Source organism: Pongo abelii, chromosome 1 (genome assembly GCF_028885655.2).
Source record: "Pongo abelii isolate AG06213 chromosome 1, NHGRI_mPonAbe1-v2.0_pri, whole genome shotgun sequence".
NCBI lineage: Eukaryota > Metazoa > Chordata > Mammalia > Primates > Hominidae > Pongo > Pongo abelii.
Window position 1 is genome coordinate 21,216,549 of NC_071985.2, and position 19,249 is coordinate 21,235,797.

The window sequence follows — 19,249 nt, forward strand, 5'->3', positions numbered from 1 at the left end:
AATTGAAGACTCTGGCTGCTGCGTTTGTGCCTCCTGGAGTGAGGCAGCCCCCGCCACCCCAAAATTGCTGATCTTGTTCAACATGGTATTATGTAATGCCACCCATCCCCCTACCAAAAAAAAGACAAGAATGGGAGAATGACTAAATAAATGATATTGAGGAGACTGTAATGAAGCACAGTGGAACACAGGAAACATTTACCAGGTTATCTCAAAAAACAATTCCTTCAGCAGCTCCACATAAGGACCGTACACCTGAGCAAAGAGCGGAGAGCCCATCTGGCTGGTGGTAACAGTCGGGGGCAGCCTTGTGGGTGAGACCACAGGTGTGCACCCAGGATAGTTTTGGCCGTAGCTTTAAAGTAAAGCTGCACACTCTGTTAGAGAAGGGCAGACTTCATGACTCATCTTTCCGGATGTCCACCTGCTGAGTGCTGGGGCCCTGTGGGTGTCACCTATACTTCCAGGCAGTGGAGAGATGACGGGAACATGTAGGACCCTGAGCAGGGAGCTGATCTCTCAGAGGGGGTGACAGTGAACGGCCTGAACAACTGTGTCCTGCACTATCAGGGAGCCCCACTGTGTGCAGCTTGCAGTTGACCAAATATTTAGGTTCCCCCAAGTTCATATGTTGAAATCCTCACCGCAAGTTCATATTATGAGGAGACGGGGCTTTGGGGATGTAATTCATGAAGGTGGTGCCCTCATGAATGAGATTAGGCCCTCTGCAATGGGACCAGGTCTGGGAGTCTGCACAGTACATCACCAATGCACCGTCAAGCATGGTCCAAAGACGGGGTCGTTGTGCAGGCTACCCGTTGCATGTTCTCCTCCACACCTGCCGTGCCCACCTGACAGTAGCTGGCCACCCTCAGAGTGCCCACAATGTCCTGAGAGCTGCGGGACATTGTTGTGCCGTGGGCTGCATTCAGGGTGCCCAGCACCACCTGTGCAGCACCCAACTGTCCTGGTGCCCCCCGCGCCCTCGAGCCCATCTTGCATGCTGCACCCCAGTGCCCATCTTGCATGCTGCACCCTCCCCGTCTCACCCTTGCCCACCACATGCCCCCCCGTGTGCCCCATGGCCCCCTCCCACACCTGCAGCCTCCCAGTGAGCTCAGACCCCCGAGGGCCCGAGGGCCCATGGGTCACCCGCGTGCCCTAGATCCCCTTATGCCCTGGGTGGCCACGGAGCCCAGTGCCTCCCATGTTAGCAGTGCTCGGAGCCTCTGGTCACCCCACACCCAGCCCCGTGCACTCCAGGTACCCAGAGAAGCCCCGCACACCCTGTTTGCTTCCACGCCTCCCATGTCCTGTCCCTTCCCAGGCGCCCTGTGTTCGCTTGGGCAACGCTGCCATCTGGAGGAAGGCCGCCTGGTGCTGGTGTGGAGCTCTGTCCCCGCCGTGCCCTGACCCCTGTGCTCTCCCTGCCCTACCCTGCCCTCCCCAGCCCAGAGTCACCTCTCCCGACCACCCTGACTTTTTGTAACAACTTAATTGTGGTATAGTTTTCACACAGTAAAATTCAGCTATTTCAAGTGTACCATTAAAATGATTTTTACTAAATCCACCGTCATCATGATTCAATTTTAGAACATTTTCATTACCTCAAAAAGATGCCTCTGGCCTATTTCTAGTCTCCTAATATAGCATATTTCATTACCTGCTTTTCCAGCACTGAACCAGTCTTAGGTTCCTGGGGTAAATCCCACTTGGTCCTTTTACTGTCTTGCTCTGTGCAGTTCACTAATACTTCAAGATTTTTACACCTGTACTCGTGAGGGATATTGCTCTGCAGTTTTGTAAAAGGACGGGGTCTCACTATTTTTCCCAGGGGTCTCGAACCCCCAGCCTCAAGCGATCCTCCCGCCTGCCTGCCCGGTTGCTGGGACTACAGGCCTGAGCCACCCGCTGGGCTGTGGTCCGTAGTGTTTTTGTGGTGTCTTTGTGTGGCTTTGGTACCAGGGTGATGCTGGACTCCTGAGTTAGGAAGCGCCCTCCGCCACTGTCCTGAAAGAGTTTGGGAGGGTCACTTTCTCCCTTTATTTAATGTTCTGTAATCTCCAGTGAAGCCGTGTGATCCCAGCCTTTCCCTTGTAGTGGATTTTAAATTACTAGCTCAATTGCTTTGTTATGGGACTGGTCAGATAGTTCATTTATTATGTCGGTTTTGGTAACTTTTGTCTTCTAGATATTTGCTTATTTTCTCTTGGTCAGTAAAACTAACGTTTGGTCACAAATGGATTTTTTTTTTTTTTTTTTTGAAACAAAGTCTTGCGCTGTTGCCCAGGCTGGAGTGCAGTGCCACAATCTCGGCTCACTGCAGCCTCCGCCTCCCAGGTTCAAGCAATTCTTCTTCCTCAGCCTCTCAAGTAGCTGGGACTACAGGCATGTGCCACCATGCCTGGCTAATTTTTGCATTTTTAGTAGAGACAGGATTTCTCCATATTGCCAGGCTGGCCTCGAACTCCTGACCTCTTGATCCACCCACCTCGGCCTCCCAAAGTGCTGGGATTACAGGCGTGAGCCACCGCACACGGCCACAACTTTTTATTTCATTTAATTTTCTCTATTATGTTTCTGTTTTTTATTTCAATAATTTCCACCTTCCTCTTTATTGTTTTCTTTCTTTTTCATGCTTTGAGTTTAGTTTGCTCCTCTTTTTTTTGAGATAGCATCTCATTCTGTAGCCCAGGCTGGAGTGCAGTGGCATGATCTCAGCTCACTGCAAGTCTCAGTCTGCGGCCACTGCGAGTCTCAATCTGCAGCGGGCTCAAGCAGCCTTCCCACCTCAGCCTCCTAAGTAGGTAGGACCACCAGTGCACACCACCATGCCCAGCTAATTTTTAAATTTTTTTGTAGAGACAGGATCTCCCTGTGTTGCCCAGGCTGGTCTCAAACTCCTGGACTCAAGTAATCCTCCCTCCTTGGCCTCCCCAAAATGTTGGCATTACAGGGTGTGAGCCACTGTGCTCAGCCTCTTTTTTTTTTTTTTTTTTTTTTTTTTTTTTTTTTTTTTTTTTTTTTTTTTTTTTTTTTGCGGGGGGCGGATACAGGGTCTCTTTCTGTTGCCCAGGCTGGAGTCTAGTGGCATGATCAAAGCTCACTGCAACTTCTATCTGCTAGGCTCAAGCAATCCTCCCACCTCAGCCTCCCAAAGCACTGGGATTGAAGACATGAACCACTGCACCCAGCCTTTTTCTGCTTTCTTAAAATTGAAGCTTAGGCCGGGCACGGTGGCTCATGCCTGTAATCCCAACACTTTGGGAGGCCCAGGCAAGTGGATCACGAGGTCAGGAGATTGAGACCATCCTAGCCAATATGGTGAAACCTGGTCTCTACTAAAATACAAAAAATTAGCCAGGCATGGTGGCGCATGCCTGTAATCCCAGCTACTCCGGAGGCTGAGGCAGGGGAATCACTTGAACCTGGGAGGCAGAGATTGCAGTGAGCCGAGAGATCACGCCACTGCACTCCAGCCTGGCAACAGAGGGATACTCCGTCTCAAAAAAAAAAAGCAGCTTAGGTTATTGATTTCTGATGTTTCTTCTTTTCTACTTATTTATTTTTGAGGTGGAATCTCACTCTTGTCGCCCAGGTTGGAGTGCAGTGGTGCAATCTGGGCTCACTGCAACCTCTGCCTCCTGGGTTCAAGTGAGTCTCCTGCCTCAGCCTCCTGAGTAGCTGGGATTACAGGTGTGCACCACCACACCCAGCTAATTTTTGTATTTTTAGTAGAGATGGTGTTTCGCCATGTTGGCCAGGCTGGTCTTGAACCCCTGATCTCAGGTGATCCACCTGCCTCGGCCTCCCAAAGTGTTGGGATTACAGGCATGAGCCAACACACCCAACACTTTCTTCTTTTCTTTTTCTTTTTTTTTTTGAGATGGAGTTTTGCTCTTGTCACCCAGGCTGTAGTGCAATGGCACAATCTCTGCTCACTGCAACCTCTGCCTCCCAGGTTCAAGCAATTCTTCTGCCTCAGCTTCCCGAGCAGCTGGGATTACAGGTGCCTGCCACCATACCCAGCTAATTTTTGTATTTTTAGTAGAGACGGGTTTTCACCACGTTGGCTAGGCTGGTCTCGAACCCCTGACCTCAATGATCCACCTGCCTTGGCCTCCCAAAGTGCTGGGATTACAGGCGTAAGCGGCCCAGCCTCTTCTTTTCTAATGCAGGAATTTATGGCTATACATTTCCCTTTAGGCACTACTTGAGCTGCATCCCATGACTTTCATTATGCCATTTTCATTTTCATTTGGCCAAAATACTTCCTAGTTGTGTTTGAGATTTCTTCTTTGACACACAGTTTATTTTAAAGTGCATTGTTTAATTTTCAAATATTTGTAAATTTTCCAAGTTTCCTTCTATTGTTGACTTTAATTAAACTCCATTTTGGTCAGAAAATGTTCTTTGTGTGGTGTCAGCTGAGACCGGTTTTACAGCCTAGTGGATTGCCAATCCTGAGAAGGCTCCACGTGCATTGGGAAGAACATGCATTCTGCTGTTACCCATTGGAGAGTTCTGTTCTGTCCATGACTATACCCACGAGAGTTTCATTTATGGAGATGACTGAATGACAACATGGAGAGCCTAATGTTATTGAAAGAAGAATTTATGGCTGGGCATTGTAGCTCACACCTGTAATCCCAGCACTTTGGGAGGCCGAGGCAGGCAGATCACTTGAGGTCAGGAGTTTGACACCAGCCTGGCTAACATGGTGAAACCCTGTCTCTACTAAAAATACAAAAATTAGTCTGGCGTGGTGGTGCACACCTATAATCTCAGCTACTCAGGAGGCAGGAGAATCACTTAAACCTGGAAGGCAGAGGTTGCAGTGAGCCAAGATCACACCACGCACTCCAGCCTAGGTGAAAGAGTGAGACTCCATCTCAAAAAGAGAAAAAAAAAAAAAAAGAAAGAATTTATCACTTACGTTTCCCAAGAGAAGGAGCGCCAGGACACCAGGGCCACACGAGGAAACATCAGGGTCAGCCAGGGGGTATAAAGGAGAAGGGGCAAGCCTGGGCCAGAAACTTTGATGGGATTTCTGTGGGAAAGACAAGGCACAACAGGGTAACACTTAGGACTGGTGACTTTCTATAATTCTGGTGGGCTTTGGGCACAGAGACCATCCCTAGCTGCCAGGTGCCTGGCCCTGGGTTAATTTAGGCATATTGGCTTGTGCTGAGGGTTTGATAAGGAGCCTGTTGGGATCTGGGCTCTGGATTGGTTAGTCTGGAGGTTAAAGGTGTGGTTCTGGGCAAGCCCTCTGGCTGTCTCTGAGAAATGGCCTGCCCTGGGAGGAGGAGGCTGTCTCTCCCCTGCCATCTAGGCCACATGTTCAGAGCAACAAGAATATAGAAAATAAAAATATATAGTGAATACAGTTGGCACTGTGATGTCAGGTTGCCAAATAGACAAATTTAGAATCTTAGAACACACAGTTGTGGCCAGGCATGATGGTTCACACCTGTAATTCCAGCACTTTGGGAGGCCGAGGCAGGCAGATTGCCTGAGCCCAGGAGTTCGAGACCAGCCTGACCAACATAGTGAAATCCCATCTCTACTAAATACAAAAAATTAGCCAGGCATGGTGGTGCGTGCCTGTAATCCCAGCTACTAGGGAGGCTGAGGCAGGAGAATTGCTTGAACCTGGGAGGCGGAGGTTGCAGTGAGCCAAGATCATGCCATTGCACTCCAGCCTGGGCAACAAGAGGGAAACTCTGTCTCAAAAAAAAAAAAAAAAAAGAAAAGAAAAAGAAAACACAGAACATTTATGGATGTCAGTTTTGCCCAGTTGGCTGATAGTGTTTTGTAAGTCTTCTATATTCTTGGTCATTTTTTCTAGTTATTTTGTTCATTATTGAGGAAGTGCTATTGGAATCATTAACCATTATTGTTGAATTGTCCATTTTTCCCTTTAGTTCTGATAGCTTTTGCCTGATGGATTTTGAGACTCTGTTGTCAGGTGTGTGTATGTTTATAAGGTGATTCCAATCTTCCTAAATTTATTAATACTTGTTTTGTGGCCCAACGTGGTTTATCCTGAGAATGTTCCCTATGTGCTTGAGAAGAATGCATCTTCTGCTGTTGTTAGGTAAAATATTTGTATGTGTCTTTTAGATCCAATTGGTGTATAATGTTGTTCAAGTTTTCTGTTTCCTTATTGATCTTCTGGTTGTTCTATTCATTATTGAAAGTGGGGTATTGAAATCTCTTACTATTATTGTGTTATTGTTTCTTCCTTTAATTCTGTTCATGTTTGCTCGGCTGTTAGGTGGGAAAATGCCATTTAGCATTTCTTGTAAAGAAGGTCTAGTGGTGATGAACTCCCTCAGCTTTTGTTTGTCTGGGAAAGTCTTCATCTTGCCTCTATTTTCAAATGAAAGCTTTGCTAGGAGTAAGATTCTTGGTTAGCAGTTTTTTTTCCTTCAGCACTTTGAAAATATTATCCCACTCTCTTTCGGCCTGCAAGGTTTCTGCTGAGAAGTCCCCCAGTAATCCGATTGGAGCTCCCACGTATGTCACTTTCCTCATGCTGCTTTCAAAATTCTCTTTTTGTCTTTGACTTTGGCAATCTGATTATAAAGTGTCTTACTGTAGACTTCTTTGGTTTATCATATTGGGGGCCGTTTAGACTTCACAAATCTAGATGTTCATTTGCCTCCCCAGATTTGGGGAGTTTTAAGGCATTATTTCTTTTTTGGTTTTTAGGGCATTATTTCTTTAAATAAGCATTCTGCCCCTTTCTCTCTCTATTCTAGGATTCCCTTAGGCTTTCTTTATTCCTTTTTATTATTGTTTTTTTGCTCCTCTAACTGGATACTTTTAAATGACCTGTCTTTGAGTTTGCTGATTTTTCTGTTTGATCAAGTCTACTCTTGAATTCCTCTAGTGAACTTTTCAGTCCACTTATTGTATTCTTCAGCTGAATTCCTGTTTGATTCATTTTTATATCCCACAAATTTTGACATAGTTTGTTTTCATTCTCATTTGGTCTCCTTTGTCATTTCTTCTCTGACTCATGGATTACTTGGAAGTGTATTGTTTATGTCAAACACTTGGAGATTTTTCAGATATATTTAACTGGTTACTGGTTTTCAATTTAATTACATTATGGGCAGAGAACATACTCTAAATTATGCAGTTGCATTAAATGTATGCATCTATCTAACTATCTATCTTTGTATATCTATCTCTACATCTCTATCTTCTGTATCTCTGTATATCTATCATGTCTATGTATTCTATTACATCTACCTATCATCTAACTCTGTCTCTATCTTCTGTCTCTATACCTATCTCTTCTATCTGTAGTATTTATATCCATCCATCCATATCTCTATCTAGCATATCTGTCTACCTATCTGTGTCTGTCTTCTATCTCTATCAATCCATTCATCTATATCTGTAGATATCTATCTTCTATAGCTCTATTATCTATTTTTCAATATATCTTTGTCTCTATCTCTACCTATATCATCTATTTATCTTCTCTATCTTCTAGATCTCTATCATATCATCTATCGTTTCTATATTTATCTGCATCTATCTGTATCTTTATATTTCTATCATATATTTATATCTGTGTATATCTATCTACCTATCTTATCTCTTAGCCCAGTTGCCCAAGGTACCAGTATCCTTATCTGCAGGTGAGCATGAGGACATCTGTGTTGAAGACACATCAACCTTTGGATACAGAATGCAGAGTCTCAGGAGATAGGCCAATTATTTGCATTCTGAATGCTATTTGTTTCTATACCATATGGTAGTAAAAATTTGCATGGTATGATTTTTAAAAACTTGAATTTTTAACTTAATGTTCTATATTCTGTAGTAATCTCATTTTCATGTTACCAAAGGAAACCTGTTATGACCAGAATAAATTATTTTCCCAACATTGAACTAAGAATTCCTAGAGCTGGGGAAATAAAGGAATGTCCTTTGCTGCCAGCCTCCTTCCTTCCTCCTTAGGATACCTCTTTAAAATTAATTATTAGTTTGGTTTTCCCATTTAATGGAGAAATTATTTAGGATGTTTTCTAAAATGTCCAAGTGGCTAGCTATAACTTGCTGTTTATTCTTTGATTGACAGTGACTAATGTCATTTCACAGTGGCCAGGAAATGTGGGCTGTATGATCTCCACTTTGAGAGGATTTTGAGCCAATGCCTGGTCATTTATGTGGCTGGCCTCTGGATATCTGAAAGTAATATGAATCCTTCATTTGCTGGTTTCAAAGTACTATCTACCTATCTTCCTGTCTATCACATAAATGTTTCCAGTGATGCCATCAATAGTTACAGAAATTGATTGATTTTTATATATCTGACCTATTGATTTCTAAACACAATATATTAAAATCTTCTACTATGATTACCAATGCACCAGTTATCAATTTTGCCTTTTATTGCCATAGCTTTCTGTTTCCTAGATACTAAGTTATTGTGATTTTATATAGATAGATAGATAGATAGATAGATAGATAGATAGATAGATTTTCACCCACAGTTATTGGCTTATAACTCATAAAATCCTTGGGATCGCCAAAGTGTTTTCTTTAGAATGCCTTTTGTCTGATAGGTTCCAGGGTGGGGTTGGTCCCTGGAAAGACAAAGGCAGGAATAGAGATTGGGACTTTCAGCCCCACACCCAATCTCCAGGGAAGGGATAGGGGCTGAAGGTCAAGTTGTTCACCAATGGCCAATGGTTTAATTAATCATGCCTATGTAACGAAGCTTCCATAACCCAAAAGGACTGGGTTCAGAGAGCTTCCAGATAGCTGAACATGTGGAGGTTCCTGGGAAACAGTACGCCCAGGGAGGGCAGGGTGGCTCCGCGCCCCTTCCTTCCTTCATACTTTGCCCTATGTGTCTGTATCCTTTGTAACATCCTTCTTAATAAAGCAGTAAACATAAGTAAGTGTTTCACTGAGTTCTGTGAGCCACTGTAGCATATTAATGGAACCCAAACAGGGGTTTGTGGGAACCCCAACTTAAAGCCAGTTGGTCAGATGTTCCAGAGGCCTGGACTTTTGACTGGTGTCTGTGTGGGGGGCAGTCTTGGGAAGTGAGCCCCAATCCTGTGGGGTCTGACACTATCTCCAGGTAGACAGTGTTGGAATTGGACTGAGGACACCCAGCTGGTGTCTGCTGCTTGGTGGTGGGGAGAAACCTCACAGGTTTGGCCACAGAATCTTCTTCTGTGTTGATTGCTGCTGTGGTGTGAGAGCAGAGGAGAAACGCCATTTAAGAGAGCTTTTCCCTTGTACAGTGTTGATATATTAGGATAATATGAGTAATTTCCCTGCAGTAATGCCTAAAGCATAACAGGCACTATAAATGGTGTTAAGCCCTGTTGTTAGTGTTAATTGTTATTATTCACCATCATTTTGGTTGGTTGGTGCCCGGGCTATGCTGTATTTGTCCTTACTGGAAAGTTACTTGGGACAAGAGACACAGACCTAATCCATCCTGTGTGTCCAGTGTTCTGGTCCTTGAGGGGTTTCAGATTCAGACCATGTTTATTTCACACGTAACTCTCTGAGTGGACGGTCCAGCAACTCCTATGGCGACTCATGCTCATTCCTACAGTTCTTGCTCTGGTTCAAACACATTTTGTCCTTCCCCCTTATCCACTGTGATTTTCTGACTCCCCCAATATGAGTGAGACCTGTGAGCAATAAAACAGCCCTGAGAACTATTCGGGAACTCCTCATCAGTCTGAATGTTGGCACTGCACAGCCTAGTCTCGCAGTCAAGCACAACCACCATGGATGAACCTGGAAGACACTATGCTAAGTGAGATAAGCTGCTCACAGAAGGAAAATACCGCAGCATTCTACTTACACGAGGTGTCAAAGGAAGCCAAGCTCATAATGACAGAAAGTAGAATGGGGGCTACCAGGGCCTGGGAGGAGGGAGAATGGGTTTTAATGAGGACAGAATTTCAGTTTTGCAAGATGAAGAGTTCTGGAGATGGATGATGATGATGGTTGTACCACATGTGAATATAATTAACAATACAGAACTGTACACTTGGCTGGGCATGGTGGCTCATGCCTGTAATCCCAGCATTTTGGGAGGCCGAGGCGGGCGGATCACCTGAGGTCAGGAGTTTGAGAACAACCTGGCCAACATGGTGAAACCCTGTCTCTACCAAAAATACAAAAAATTAGCCAGGTTTGGTGGCACATGCCTGTAGTCACAGCTACTTGGGAGGCTGAGGCAGGAGAACTGCTTGAACCCAGGAGGCAGAGGTTGCAGTGAGCCGAGATTGTGCCACTGCACTCCAGCCTGGGCAACAGAGCAAGACTCTGTCTCAAAAAAAAAAAAAAAAAAGAACTGTACACTTGAGAATGGTTGAATGATAAATGTTATGTGTATTTTATCAAGCTTTAAACTTTTTTTAACAACTTTTGCTCTGTGAAAGACCCTGTTAAGGTGAGGTGGCTCACGCCTGTAATCCCAGCACTTTGGGAGGCTGAGGCGGGAAAATCTCTTGAGCTGAGGAGTTTGAGACCAGCCTGGGCAACACAGTGAGACCCCATCTCTTAAAAAAAAAAAAAAAAAAAAAAGTAAATTAGCCAGGTGTGATGGCATACACCTTTAGTTCCAGCTACTCAGGAGCCCGAGGTGGGAGGATTTCTTGAGCCCAGGAGTTCAAGACTGCAATGAGCCATGGTTGTGCCACTGCACTCCAGCCTGGGCAACAGACTGAGATGCTGCCTCAAAAAAGAAAAAAGCCTCTGTTAGGAGGAAGAAAAGACAAGCCCAAAAGTGGGAGAACATATTTGAAAACCACATGTATGGCAAATGGCTGGTCTCCAGAATATACACAGAACTCTTCATCCTCAACATTAAGTAAACAAACCATCCGGTTAGAAAATGGGCAAAAGACATGAATGGATATTTCACCCACGAGGATATAAAGCTGGCCAATGAAATGACAACATGACGCAGCCATTGTATTCTCGGGCATTTATCCTAGAGTAATAAAGACTTACAGTCACACAGCAACCTGTGTACATGAATGATTATAGCAGCTTTATTTGTAATTGCCCAAAACTGGGAATGACCCAAATGTCCTTCAATGGATAAGTGGTTAAACAAACAGTGGTGCATCCATAACATGGAATATTCTGCAGCAATAAAAAGGAATGAACTATTGACACATGCAGCAGCCTTCATGAATTTCCAGAGATGCCAGGCAAAAGATACCACATAGAGGATTATTCCATTTATAGAACATTCCTAAAATGACAAAGTTATATTAGTGCAGAACAAATTGTTGGGTGCCAGGGTTAAGGAGTGTTACTGTGGGAGGAAAGTGGGTGTGGTTATTTTTATGCCTTTTTGGGCAGCATAAGGGTTTTCTCGAGATGGAAATGTTCTCTGTCTTGACTGTACCAGTTTTAATGGTCGTCGTATTGTACTACAGTTTTGTGAGATGTCAGTGATGGGGCTCAGAATGCAATACCCCAAATTATGGCACCTTGGCATGGTGAGTATCTCAAGCTGAAGGAAATTGTCTGTCTCTGACCTTCTCCTGCTTTTCTCCCTTGAGGGAAGCCATAAGAGAATTCTCTGACCTACCTCCCCCAAAACCGGGTCATAGGATCCTCATTCCAGAGGCCAAGAAGAATCTGAACAAACAGGCCTTGGCAAGTTGCCCCCAGTTTATTACCATTAAGTTGCACCTGCTTTTTGTCTAAGCATATTTTTACATGACTGTTCATTCTTCATCAAACCCAAGCATAAAAAATAGACAGATTTGCCTGTTTCTTTGGGTTTTTGTTTCTGAAGGCTCACTTGTCACACAAAACCTTTTGTTAAATAGATGTGTGTCATGCTTTATCTTGTTAACCTGTCTTTGTGCTTGGGGCCATACATGCAAGGTTCATCCATGCGCCTTGCAATGGGTGAGGAAAAGATACTACCTTCCCCCCCACCCCGCCCTGACATCAGTGTCGTGGGAAAGTGAGTGCACGATGCCTGTGCCCTTTATGATGCATTGAGTGGTGACATGCTGACTCTCAGGAGATCATAAAGGAGGAGGAAGGTAAAGTCAGAGGCAGTGTGGGGGCAGAAGGAGTGAGGGCAGTCAGTTCAAGTTAGAAGATGTTCGGATTTGTTTTCTTTTTAGAGACAGGGTCTTGCTCTGTGGTCCAGGCTGGAGTGCAGTGGCACAATCACAGCTCACTGCAGCCTTGACCTCTGGGCTCACCTTCCGAGTAGCTGGTACCGTGCTGGTGGCATGCACCACCACGCCAAGCTAATTTTTTATTTTTTGTAGAGACAAGAGTCTCCCTATTGTTGCCCAGGCTGGTCTTGAACTCCTGGGCTCGAGTGATCTTCCTACCTCAGCCTCCCAAAGTGCTAGGATTACAGGTGTGAGCCACTGTGCCTGGCCGATGCTTGGATTTTAATTCAAAGTGTCTTGGGCTCAGTAAGATTTCAGGGGAGGTGTTCAGCATTTGGACATTGCAGAATGGACCCATCAGCATGTGGTCGTCATTGGGCCCCTGAGATGAGCTGAGAATCAGGAGGGTAGAGACTGCTGTCTACACCCTGCAGCCCCAGCCCCCCAGGAACGAAGCTATCGTCCAACAAGTCAGCCTTGTTGCTGGGGACAGTGGAGAACATATCCCCACCCCGGGAACCCTGGGGCTGCTCGAGAAGAGGATGCTATGAAGAGCTGACTGTTTTGGTGATTAAAAGAGTGTTTAAAACAACGGGGCCTCATTCTGGGTTGCATGCTGTCAGAGAGAGCCAGGACAACTCCATCACTGGATGTCCCCATAAATCTAAGCTGGCCAGGAATCAGCATGACCCATTTTAGCCAAGAGGGGTCGGTTAGCCTCTTCTCCATCTGTGCTTAGACCTGTGGGGCCTGGCCTTGTGTCTGAGGGACCTCTGCAAAAGGTTTTATGTGCAAGAGGAGAAGGCCCTCCCTGCCAGCTCCCAGGCCTCCTGGGCTGCACCTGTCTCAAGTTCCCTTTCCCACGTCAAAGAAGAGTAGGAGAAAGGACATTCAGCAGCGTTTGAGAGACAACGCGCGCACCCCACGGCCCAGGCTTCCTGCACTCCTGGCAAGGGGCAGGGCGGGGCTCGGCCAGCGCAGTCATTGCCCGTGGAATCTCAAACACTGGGTTACTTTTCACCGAGGCCACGCGCCAGCGACTCTGAAGCCTCCTCTCCGCCAACGGATCGTGGCCTGCGGCTCCCCGCCCTCGCTTGCACGCTTTGCCCAAGAACTCCTCCTGGGGCAGAGAAGTTCTGGAAACAAGCGGCTGGCCCGACGGCGGAGAAAGCGGGCTGCGGGGCTGGAGGTCAGCGTGATGGAAGAGAGGAAGGCGCACGGCGGGTGGAATAAACGCGCATGGGTGTGAGGATGGAGACGCCCCGCGGGGCTGAACGCGCGGAGCATCGGAGTGAGGGAGCGACCCCTAAGGACGCCTTCTAAGGGGCTCGCAGGCCCAGACACAGCGGGGCAGCCTGATCGGCGCCCCAGCCAGAAAGGCGGGGACAGAGCCCTCACTCCCTCCCCTCCCCAAAAGAAAATAATGCAACGAGACGGAAGACTTCTCGCCCGGCTGTGCGTTTTTATTGGCGCGTCTGCAGCGACCCCCAGTGGGAAGACCGAGGGGTGCGGCCGGGGCGACCCTCAGCGCACCTGGGCCAGGTTGTGCCTCTTGTACAGCAGCGCCCGTCTCTTCTCGCGATTGCGCACGAAGACGCGCAGCCGCGCGGTAGGGAAGGTCACGGGCGCGGGCCGCGAACAGGCCGTGCCCTCCTCTGTTAGCCACGGGCACTGCAGGCAGCTGGACGCACAGGGCCGGCCCCTGGGACGGACATAGGCTCAGCACGTGGCCCAGCGGCGGGAGGGGTGTGGGGAAGGCGAGTGGAAAAGGGGAGAGGGGGAGGGGAGAGGACGGAAGGGAAAGGGAGTGGCGGGGCGGGACGGAAGGAGGAGGGTGTGGGGAGGAGGAGGAGGAGAGGGGCGCGCCTTACCAGGGCTGGGCGCACAGAGTGCTGCGTAGGAAGGCCACGGCGCCTCCGGACAGCCCCGCGTAGCAGCGGCTCAGCTGGACCAGCCCCTTGCGCAGTCCTCTCTGCAGGTCGCGTGCACCCTCGCTGCTCACCGGGTACTCGGCGCTCAGCCTGCGCAGGTGGCGGGTGCACGGGCCCTGAGGTCACCCTCCTTGGGTAGACCAGGGCAGAGGGGGAGGGGATGCAGGAGCACTGAGGTCACCCTCGGGTGGCCGGTGCAGGAGCCGTGAGGTCACCCTCGGGTGGACGGGGGTGCAGGGGCCGTGAGGTCACCTTCGGGTATCGGGTTGCAGGGGCTGTGAGGTCACCCTCGGGTGGACGGGGGTGCAGAGGCCCTGAGGTCACCCTCGGGTGGAGGGGGGAGACTACCCCGCCCACCTAGCAACCCCCAGAAAGGTTGGAGGACTCACATGATGAAGGCTGTCACACCGATGGCCCAGATGTCTGTCTGTGGAACAGCCCCCTGGCCCTCCAGGAGCTCTGGAGCTGGGAGGGGCACATGTGGTTGGGCTCAGGTGGAGGGACACAGGTCGTGGGCATGAGTGAGTGATCCCAGGTGGGATAGGTGGGGGCACAGGTGTGTGGGCCAGGTGTGCGGCTGAGTGGGTGGCAGTGGAGCTGGGAGACGGGACAGCACTGGAGGAGAGGGGGCTTCTTCCTGCCTCTCACCCCAGGTGAGGTCCCCCCAACTGTCCACACACGTACCCATGGTCTCTAGGTAGTCCTTGAACTTCTCTGAGGGCAGCACCTTCTCCTGGCTGAGGCTCTGTGCATTGCCCAGGTCCACGACCTTGAGCAGGTTGTATTCGGTGATGATCATGTTCTCGGACCTCAGGTCCAGGTGCAGGATGTGCTGGGTATGCAGGTACTGGGTGGCGCTCAGCATCTGCCACAGGTAGTCCTTCACCTCGGATTCTGAGTAGGAGGCCCTGGGGGGCAGAAGCTGCTCAGCCCAGGCTCCGGGGTGGGGGCCACCAGGGCCAGGGCTGAGACTACTCCCTGTGGACTGGGAGGGGGCACTGGCTGTGCAGAGGGGCCTGGTCCTCCATCCCCACGCCAGAGGCCTGCGTCCATAAGTCCATCAGTCCGTCCATCAGCTCAACCACACCACCCCAGGCCACCCTCACCTCTCGGCCAGGCAGGGGAGCAGCTCAGGCCCAGAGCACAGCTCCAAGATGAGCACCAGGTGCCGGGGGCTGAGGTAGGCTGCGTGCAGCTGGGCCAGGTGCGGGTGGTGCAGGCCCTTGAGGGCCTCGTATTCGCGCAGCACTGCTGTCTTGTCCTTGGGGCGGTAAGGGATGATCTTGGCGGCCAGTGCCCGCCCGCTGGCCTTCTCCCAGCACTGCCGCACCACACTGAAGCGGCCCCTGCTCAAGGGGACAGCGGTCAGGCTGGTGGGTGGTCCCCTCCTATTCCCCAATTCCCTACACTCAGAGCAGCAGGAGCCCAGTTCAGCGAGAAGGTGGGTGTGGGGGCATGGGTGGCCAGCAAGGGGGGTCCAGGCCCTGGCCCCACCCGCCTGCAGCCCCCGAGGCCACTGCACCTCCGGATCTGTGTCTGGAATGCGAAGGTCTTTGTGCTGGGCAGAGGTTGGGCTGACCGCCCCTGGTTCTCCTCCTCTGAGGCTGTGGGAGGAGGAGCGGGTGATAAGGGGGTGAAGAGGGCATCCCCACAGCCCCAGCTCTCCCCACCTCTCCCATCACCCCTTCCCAGGCACCCTGACAACTGGGGCTTTGAGCTACGCACTCCCACCTCTTGTTCCTCAGGTTCTGGGAGTATGGGGACGGGGAGTGGGTACAGCAAGCAGTGAGAGGCAACCTGAGTGAGGGTGTGTGTGAGGGCTGCAGGGGCATTTGAGAATGGACCACCCATAGCAATCATGCCCGCTCTTCCTCTCTTGAGCCCAGGGCAGACATTACTAATCAACCCCAGCATTCGTCCACCAAAGCTAGAGGCAGCACAGGCCAGTCACAACCAACTCTCACTACCAACACTCAGCATGAAGCAGAATGGACTTGTGTGCTCGTCAACAAGTGTATGGGAGTGTAGGTGAGTGAAGGGGGGGCCTGGGGGTGAGGTGGCCCCTAAAGTATGTAGGCCTCGAATGCCAAGCCCAGGAGCAGCTGTCCCCCCAGAAGGAAGTGGACAGCTATGGAGACCCTGCACAGGAGGGAGCATAATCTGTGCAGTCTTCTAGCTGCTGTTCCCACCCTCCAAGCCCCGAGTGTGGTGTGGCTCACCCAGGTGGCTGGGCCCTCCCAGGAGGACTTGCTCCGAGGGGCTGCTGTAGGGGCCCATTCCTGCCTTGCTGACACATGCCGTGCGGAAGGTGTAGGTGCCGCCCCGGGAGAGCTTGCTGGTCAGGTAGCAGCAGTCAAAGATGTCGGAGGCCAGTGTGGTCCAGCTGCCACCTGGCCACACAGGAGCATGTGAGGGGCCACTGAGGCCTCCGCACACCACGACAGTGGGGGTGGAGAAACCCTTCCCTGAGGCCACCCATGGGAACAGAGCAGGCCAGGCATGTCCCCAAGGGCCCCTCGACATGGCCCCCGGGAGGGGTGGCCGGAGCCTCGGGCGCAGGGGCCACCTCATACCTTCTAGGCTGCACTGCACAATGTAGGTCACAGGGCCGTAGGATTCCACGGGCTTCCAGACCAGCAGCACCCCATCCGCGTACACCTCCCCGATATCCGGGCATGGCGAGGATGAGGGGCGCTCTGCAAGGCACTGCCCAATGGTCAGTGACTCCAGGGTGGGCACCCAGCCTCCAGGGGCCAATATCTGGCTGGCGCCTGCCTCACCCTAGCAGCTACCAGGGCTCTGGAGCCCACTCTCCCTGGTCCTGTTCATTCAGGGTCCAGTCACAATGAGGACTGGTAGGAGGGGCCTCTCCTGGCGAGGGGCTGGGGAGGTGTCTGCCCTGCCAGACCCCACTCCTGGGCTGGCCCATTCACCTGGGTGTGACCAGAACCCTGTGCAGGGGCCCAGGCTCTGGTCAGAGGGGCCCTGGTGGGGCTGCTGGGCTTCACTGGGTTGTCCTGCACAGGTTCAAGCAGGCCAGCCCACTCTGGGCATTGGGCCAGGGGTCCCAGAGCTAGGCCTGTAGCCCCCATCCAGACCACCTCAGAAACACGCCCCAGGGAACTGTGTTGTGCTTGTAACTCGACTTTGATTGAGGTATGGAACGGGAAGCAGCCCACTCCTGCATGGGCTGGAGGGATGGGCACGGAAGGAACGTGGGAAGATGGTGCAATGGGTCACGCGCCTGAGAAACTCAGTTCTCCCGGCAAGTGGCCAATGGGATGGGCTTTCTCCCTGGCAGGGAGCGTGGATGAACAGGCTTCCTTCCAAGCCCTGTGATGTCAGCAGCTGCGTCCGGCCATCCTTCCCGAGGCTGGTTGTTTCTGCTGGGACCAGCTCAGGGCCTCCTGCCAACCCAGGGCAGCCCGGACGGTCAGAACTCTGTGTTGACCTTCTCAGGCCTCCTGCAGCCCTGGCCGTGTGTGGTGTCTGGCCCCATAGGGATGTGGGCTGCTCAGGGTCAGGGAGCAGATGCCTCAGCAGCCAATGCACGGGCCCGGAAGCATTCCACGCAGGATGAGGCTTCCCAGCAGCCCCAGCCCAGCCTCCCTGGCCTGGCGGGACCCCCAGTGTGGCCCACGCACCTGCCTTCCGGAGGACGCCCGTGGTGGTCGCTGTCCCCAGCGCATTGCTCACGCTGCAGGTGTACACACCCAGGTCCTCAGCCGCCACCACCAGGATGGTCAGAAGCTGGAAGTTCTTGAGGGTGGCAGAGATGAGGACACGGCTGCTGCTCTCCAGGGGGGCTCCGTCTGCAAAAGGACAAAGCAAGCCTCATGCCACAGCCAGGCCTCACACCTCTCCCTGGGCCTCAGTTTCCCTCCGGACAGCGAGGCATCCTGTGGGGCCAGCTCACAGGATGGCCACTCACCCGATTTCACCTAGCCCCCAGCCCCTGGGACAGCTTCTTACCTTTGCTCCAGGTGGCCTGGGCAGCTGGCTGGGCTGACACCTGGCAGGCCAGCGTCACTGACTGGCCCAGGACCACAGTCTCATCTGAGAGCTCCCTTAGGAATGTCGGCGCTGAGGAGGGAGGGTGAGGTCAGCCTTCAGGGGTGACCTCCAGGCCCCAGAGCATGGCCTGGACCCTGCAGTGGGGACACCAGGAGAAGCCCTGCCCCACCAGCCCCAACTCCCCAGCCTGGCCCATCTGCACCACCACCACCTCCTCCAGGAAGTCCTCCAAGACTGCTCAGTTAACCACACCCACCAGGACCCCTCATCTGTTCCCGCACCCCTGTGAGTGCAAGCTTGCTCCCCACCGGTCTGGCCACACTGGTGGGACCCTGAGAGGCAGTGGGGCCTGGTCTCTGTGTTGGGCCTGCTCACCTCGGTCCCAGCTCTTCAGACCTGAGAGCCGGAAGGAAGCAAGGCCTGGCTTCTTCCTGGGGGGCCCCTCCTTCTCCAGACCTGCAGGAGGAAGGGGGCCAATGAAGGTCGTGGTCAGGAGGCCCGGCCCCTCTGGGTAGCACCAGCTGCCTGTGGCTGCAAGGACCCCGAGCAGCTGGGACAGGAAGAAATTGGGGTCGGCCGGCCCGCTGCCCACTCCCCAGACTTCCAGGCCACAGAGGACAGAGGAAACATGAAGACCAGGCACCCTTCCCACCTCCAGGCACGGGGTCAGGAGGGTCCAGGGCCAGGGAGGTCTATGTGGTCAGGGAGAACTGTGGGGTTGTGAAGGGTTTTGGGGTCTGGGTTTTGGGGTCAGGGAGGGCCTGAGGTCAGGAGGGTCTGGGGTTGGGTAGGGTATGGAGTTGGGGAGGGTCTGGGATCAGAGAGGACTATGGGGTCAAGGAGGACTCAGGAGGATCTGGGGTTAGGAGGGTCTGCAGTCAGGCAGGATCTGGGGTTAGGAGAGTGCAGCGTTGGGGTGTCTGGGGTCAGGAAGGGTCTGGGGCCTGTCGGGAGGACTCTGGGGTCAGGGAGGATTATGGTTCAGGAAGACTCTGGCCCCTTCAAATGCTTTCCCCAGGGGCGTACCACCTACAGCCTCCCCAGACCTCCACAGCTATGTTAGGTCCCAGGGCTGGAGAGGTGACCCCGAGATTCAGAGGCCTGAGGCAGGGACAGGAGATGTGGGCAGCACCTGGACACCGGCGGGGGGCCCCTGGG

General features: G+C 51.4%; 1 protein-coding gene across 18 annotated transcripts in view; it reads right to left on the bottom strand.

Annotated features, from left to right (window-relative positions):
• Positions 1–13,588: 13,588 nt before the first annotated feature.
• OBSCN (obscurin, cytoskeletal calmodulin and titin-interacting RhoGEF) overlaps positions 13,589–19,249 on the bottom strand; it is a 168,352-nt gene continuing 162,691 nt past the window's right edge. For 17 of the 18 annotated variants that reach the window (XM_063724835.1, XM_063724833.1, XM_063724832.1 and 14 more), the window contains 11 exons: positions 18,467–18,547; positions 18,050–18,160; positions 17,722–17,889; positions 16,651–16,773; positions 16,297–16,467; positions 15,600–15,681; positions 15,184–15,423; positions 14,762–14,985; positions 14,467–14,542; positions 14,018–14,167; positions 13,589–13,848 (listed from right to left, as the gene is read on the bottom strand). In XM_063724835.1, coding sequence (XP_063580905.1) covers positions 13,671–13,848; positions 14,018–14,167; positions 14,467–14,542; positions 14,762–14,985; positions 15,184–15,423; positions 15,600–15,681; positions 16,297–16,467; positions 16,651–16,773; positions 17,722–17,889; positions 18,050–18,160; positions 18,467–18,547 — 1,604 coding nt within the window. In that variant the 3' untranslated portion in view covers positions 13,589–13,670. Of the gene's footprint in view, positions 13,849–14,017; positions 14,168–14,466; positions 14,543–14,761; positions 14,986–15,183; positions 15,424–15,599; positions 15,682–16,296; positions 16,468–16,650; positions 16,774–17,721; positions 17,890–18,049; positions 18,226–18,466; positions 18,548–19,249 lie in introns of those variants that run through there. The other variant, XM_063724839.1, reaches the window with a different exon arrangement.